Source organism: Hemiscyllium ocellatum, chromosome 3 (genome assembly GCF_020745735.1).
Source record: "Hemiscyllium ocellatum isolate sHemOce1 chromosome 3, sHemOce1.pat.X.cur, whole genome shotgun sequence".
NCBI lineage: Eukaryota > Metazoa > Chordata > Chondrichthyes > Orectolobiformes > Hemiscylliidae > Hemiscyllium > Hemiscyllium ocellatum.
The window spans coordinates 10,265,554-10,271,553 of record NC_083403.1 but is presented as its reverse complement, the minus strand read 5'-3'; the positions used below and the strand labels follow the sequence as shown (position 1 = coordinate 10,271,553).

The following is a 6,000-nucleotide window of genomic DNA, read 5'->3' as shown; positions in this document are numbered from 1 at the left end:
TGGCCATGGCCTCCGATCCCGCCCACTGTGTCTGGGCCTGACCACTCTATCCTGCCCAGTGTGTCTGACCCTCCTGTCCTGTCCACTGTGTCTGGGCCTGACCACTCTATCCTGCCCAGTGTGTCTGACCCTCCTGTCCTGTCCACTGTGTCTGGACCTGACCACTTTGTCCTGCTCAGTGTCTGGCCCTCCTGTCCTGACCACTGTGTCTGGCGCTGACCACTCTGTCCTGCCCAGTGTGTTTGATCCTCCTGTCCTGTCCTATCCACTCTGTCCTGCCCAGTGTGTTTGATCCTCCTGTCCTGTCCTATCCACTCTGTCCTGCCCAGTGTGTTTGATCCTCCTGTCCTGTCTATTGTGTCTGGTCCTGACCATTCTGTCCTGCCCAGTGTGTCCAACCCTCCTGTCCTGTCCACTGTGTCTAGCCCTGGCCTCTCTGGTATGTGGATTATTCCGGATGGGGGTTGGGATCCAGGCTCTAGACCAATCAGAGAGCTGAGCGGTGACTCACCAAATAAGGAGCGGCCGCGCCATAAAAGGAAACATTGTGTCTTTATATGGTGGAAATAGTGCCGGATGTAGGCCCCATCACTTCTCTCCGCCTGCCGTCCTCAGCTCCCCCACAAGAGCAGTGGATTCCGCGGATTTGGGGGACACTGTAGCCTGGGGGTGGGTGGGGGAAGGGAAACAGCATTTTGGCGAGGGGTCACTGAGGGTCTGGTTGAAGAGAGTGTCCAGCTAGCCCGGCACTATTTTAATGTGTGGTGTGGCTGGGAGTGATGCGGCTGAGGTTTCCTTTCCCGGTGTCTCCGGGTTCTACCTTGTAGACAGCGTCCTCCGGATTAGACCGTGATCAGACCGGGACTAGACCGGGGGGACAGCCCCGGACAAGACCGGGACAGACCGGGGGGACAGCCCCGGACTAGACCGGGAGGACAGCCCCGGACAGACCGGGACAGACCGGGGGGACAGCCCCGGACAGACCGGGACTAGACCGGGAGGACAGCCCCGGACAGACCGGGACTAGACCGGGAGGACAGCCCCGGACAGACCGGGACTAGACCGGGAGGACAGACCGGGACTAGACCGGGAGGACAGCCCCGGACAGACCGGGACTAGACCGGGAGGACAGCCCCGGACAGACCGGGACTAGACCGGGAGGACAGCCCCGGACAGACCGGGACTAGACCGGGAGGACAGCCCCGGACAGACCGGGACTAGACCGGGAGGACAGCCCCGGACAGACCGGGACTAGACCGGGAGGACAGCCCCGGACAGACCGGGACTAGACCGGGAGGACAGCCCCGGACAGACCGGGACTAGACCGGGAGGACAGCCCCGGACAGACCGGGACTAGACCGGGAGGACAGCCCCGGACAGACCGGGACTAGACCGGGAGGACAGCCCCGGACAGACCGGGACTAGACCGGGAGGACAGCCCCGGACAGACCGGGACTAGACCGGGAGGGCAGCCCCGGACAGACCGGGACTAGACCGGGAGGGCAGACCGGGAGGGCAGCCCCGGACAGACCGGGACTAGACCGGGAGGGCAGACCGGGACTAGACCGGGACTAGACCGGGAGGGCAGCCCCGGACAGACCGGGACTAGACCGGGAGGGCAGCCCCGGACAGACCGGGACTAGACCGGGAGGGCAGCCCCGGACAGACCGGGAGGACAGACCGGGACTAGACCGGGAGGGCAGCCCCGGACAGACCGGGACTAGACCGGGAGGGCAGACCGGGACTAGACCGGGAGGGCAGCCCCGGACAGACCGGGACTAGACCGGGAGGGCAGACCGGGACTAGACCGGGAGGGCAGCCCCGGACAGACCGGGACTAGACCGGGAGGGCAACCCCGGACAGACCGGGAGGACAGACCGGGACTAGACCGGGAGGGCAGCCCCGGACAGACCGGGACTAGACCGGGAGGACAGACCGGGACTAGACCGGATAAAGGACTAGGACGGGCCGGGAGTATTTGAAGACCAGAACCAGACTAAGAGCGGGGCTGAACCTGGGTAAAATCGGGACAAGTGGCCCCGAAAGGGAACAAGAAGAGAGCGGCTCAGTGTCGGGGTCCAGACCTGGACAGTCTGGGATAGACCGGGACAGGGGCCGCTGTTCCCCGCCCCCCGGGGGCCATGCTACAGAACCCAGCCGCTGCCGCTCCTCCTGAACCCAACAGCTCTTCGTCGTCACCGGCGGGCAGCCTGCAGCCAGCGGCTCCGGGCACGGGCCCAGGCCCGGGCCCCCAAGCAGCCGCCGCTGCAGTTCTGGTGTCCCGGGACAGAGAGGCCCCACTGCCAGGGCCCCCTTACAGCTGCTCGGAGCCCAGCAGCGACGAGGACGAGGAGCTGGTGGTGGCTCCGGCCCCGGCCCCGGTCCCTCTTGATAGACGGGGGGTCAAGAGGCGTCTCTCCGACCTGGAGGCGGCGGCCGCGGCGGGCCTGGCAGGTGTGAGCGGACACGGCCCGGGGCTAGAGCCTGGTCCCGGGGGCCTAGCGGCGACTGGAGGCTATGGGGCTACCTCAGCCCCAGGAGGGACTGCACCAGGAGCCGGACTAAAACCTGGCAAGAAAACCAGGGGGAGAGTGAAGATTAAAATGGAATTTATCGATAACAAACTGAGGAGGTACACGACCTTCAGTAAGAGGAAGACCGGCATCATGAAGAAGGTGAGTCTGAGAGAGAGAGGGAGAAGTGACTCCTGACCCAGAGAGGGGGGGGGGCTGGGGGGGAGGGAGAGGGAGAAGTGACCACTGACCCAGAGAGTGGGGGAGGGGGGGAAGAGGGAGAAGTGACTCCTGACCCAGAGAGGGGAGGGGCTGGGGGGGAGGGAGAGGGAGAAGTGACTCCTGATCCAGAGAGAGGAGGGGCTGGGGGGGAGGGAGAGGGAGAAGTGACCACTGACCCAGAGAGAAGGGGGACTGGGAGAAGTGACCACTGACCCAGAGAGTGGGGGTGCTGGGGGGGGGGGAGGGAGAGGGAGAAGTGACTATTGATCGAGAGAGAAGGAGGGCTGGGGGAGGGAGACGTGACTCCTGACCCAGAGAGTGGGGGTGGGGGTGCTGGGAGATGGAGAGAGAGAGAGAGAAGTGATTCCTGACCCAGAGAGAAGGTGGGCAGGGAGAGGGAGAGGTGACTCCTGACCCAGAGAGTGGGGGTGATGGGGGATGGGGAGAGGGAGAAGTGATCTCTGACCCAGAGTGTGGGTCCTGACCCAGAGAGAGGGGGTGCTGGGGGAGGGAGAAGTAACTCCTGACCCAGAGAGTGGGGGTGCTTGGGGGGGGGGGGGGGGGCGGAGAGAGAGGAGGTGGGAAGGGAGGGAGAAGTGACTCCTGACCCAGAGAGTGGGGGAGAGAGAGAAATGACTCCTGTCCCAAAGAGAGGGGGTGCTGGTGGACAGTACTTTGGCTCTCTGGGGAGGGGGAGGGAGGAGGAGTGAAATGATTCCTGTCCCAAGGAGAGAAGGGTGCTAATGGGGGGAGTGAGAGCAAGAGGAGACTTTTTTGTTCCTGAGAGAGTGGTGCTGGCAGAGAGATCGAGAGAGAAAAAAGTGATCGTTGTCCTAGAGAGCAGGGCTGTTGGCAGAGGGACAGATGTGACTCCTGTTCTAGAGAAAGAGAGAGAGATGTCTCCTGGATTCTGGTGGAGTGAGGGAGAGCGACAGAGAAAGAAGTGACTCCTGTTCCCCAAAGGGTCAGGTTGTGACCATTGAAAGACAGCAGAAAACAAGTAGGAAGTTGTGAGATGAAAGAAATTGGTCTATTTCTCCACAGTTGATTGAAGGTGGCAATGCTGGTAAGGCAGAGCTGTAGGTAAAGCATGCAATGTCCTCTGCTTTATTAATAGGTGCATTGATTTCAAGTGCAAAGACTTGATGTATAAGATACTTGTCAGACCATACCTGGAGTACTGTATATGTTTCTGCGGACCATACTATGGGAAAGTATTAGAGAAACTTCCCTCTTGAAAAGGATGAAGGATTTAAATTTAAATTGTATAGATTGAAGTGATCGGCAGAAAAGTAAATGTGATAGAAGTAAGAACCTTTTTCGGAGTGCATAGTTTAGATCTGCAGTGAACTGTCTGTGGTGAAGACAGTAAGCATTCAAGAGGATGTCTGTTTAAATAATGTGCAAGAGTTTTGGGGGGCAAAAAGGTAGGCATATGATCCTTAGTAACTGTCTTTGCAGGGTTATGGGTGGAAAGATGTTGGAGTGTGAACTGGATGAGTGAGGTGAGGCTGTGAAGGAAGAATGGTGCTGAAGGTGGAGGAGAAAGGAGTGGAAGTTGAAACTGTGGGAGACAGCAGGGTATGGAGGGTAGAGAAAGTTGTGGGAGGTGTAGCTAGGGCCTGGAAGGGGGATTTGAAATATAGTTGTGGAGGTTACTATACTGCTGATGCTGTATCATGTCAGTGGGAGACAATGCCCTGGTTCTATGTGGTGACTGCAGTACAAGTGCAAGCCCTGGAGAGTAATATCTTTGTGGCTGTTTATGGTCACAGTGGTTTGGGTATAAATGGTATTGTGTTGCTGTCATTCTGTATAGTGACAATGATGTTGAGACCAGCACTCTACATATTGAAGTGTTTCTACATAGTGACTGGTATGGTCTCGGGAGTGGGAGGTAACACATGATTGTGTACATCAATACCACTGTTGCTGTATACACAGAGGTAACGTTGCAGTGATTCTATATGATGACAGTGGTATTGGTATAGATGACAGGAAATAATTTGTTGCTCTGGTGAGCTAGAAAGAATTTGTTTCCAGAGCGACCTGATGGGGGAACATTATTGTACAAATGGATATATACTAAAACAGTGCTCCTTGACGGGGCCAGACTAGCGGCTCGGGTTTTGAAGAAAAACAATTACTAAAATGTTGGAGTAGATTCTCTTGCTGCAGAAGCAGTGATCTTGAAGAGATTAGTTCTTTAATCCATGTACTCCTACAGTTGTAGCTCAAACAATTTAAATGTGCATCTTTTGAGGAGGGAAGTATATTTGAAACAATTTTCAGTGATTCAGAAGATGGAAAACTGATCATTTTCAGTTATGCTTCACATAAGTCGTCCTGATGAATATTCTAGTATAGTGTATTTTTCATGAGAATGAATATATATTGTGCTTTTGCCTGGGAAGACAAGTTTTGTTTTAAAACAATAGTTTAAAAATACCTTAGTTATTGAAACACTGATGCAAGTAGAGTCATAGAATTGTGCAGCGTACACAGACCCTACAGTCCAACTCGTCCAGATTCTCCATTAATCTACACCCGTTTACTAATGTTTGACCCATCTCCCTCTAAACCCTTCCTACTCATACACCCAGCTAGACGCCTTTTAAATGTAGTTGTACCAGCCTCCACCACTTCCTCTGGCAGTTCATTCCATACACATGCCACCCTCTGTGAAAAGTTTGCCTTTAGGTCCTTTTATAAATCTTGCCCTTCTCACCTTAAACTTATGACCTCTAGTTTTTGACCTCCCCCCGCCCCCAGGAAAAGACCATGACCGTATAAACCTCTATAAGATCACCCCTCATCCTCTGCTCCAGGGAAAACAGCCCCAGACTGTTTAGCCTCTCCCTATAGCTCAAACCTTCCAACCCTAGCAACATTATTGTAAATCTTTTCAAGTTTCACGCCATTTTTCATATAGCAGGGGAGCTGAATTGAGTGCAATATTCCAAAAGTGACCTCGCCAATGTTCTATACTCGATATACTTGCCTTTATTGACTAGTACATCAAGTACCTTCACTATCCTATGAAGTACCTTCACTATCCTGTCTACCTGGGACTCCATCTTCAAGGAACTATGAGCCTGCACTCCAAGGTTTCTTTGTTTGGCAACACACCCCAGGACCTTTCCATTAAGTGTGTACGTCATGCCCTGATTTGCTCTGCCAAAATGCAGCACTTCACATGTATCTAAATTAAACTCCATACCCTTTCCTTGGCCCATTTGCTCATCTGTTAAGGTCCTGTTGTACT

The 6,000-nt window shown here is 55.2% G+C and overlaps 1 protein-coding gene across 3 annotated transcripts in view; it reads left to right on the top strand.

Annotated features, from left to right (window-relative positions):
• The first annotated feature begins 1,588 nt into the window (after positions 1-1,588).
• Positions 1,589-6,000, top strand: part of LOC132836248 (serum response factor-like) — a 104,121-nt gene continuing 99,709 nt past the window's right edge. For all 3 annotated transcript variants that reach the window (XM_060855613.1, XM_060855620.1, XM_060855606.1), the window contains exon 1: positions 1,589-2,675. In XM_060855613.1, the coding sequence (XP_060711596.1) occupies positions 2,142-2,675 (534 nt within the window). In that variant the 5' untranslated portion in view covers positions 1,589-2,141. The remainder of the gene's footprint in view (positions 2,676-6,000) is intronic.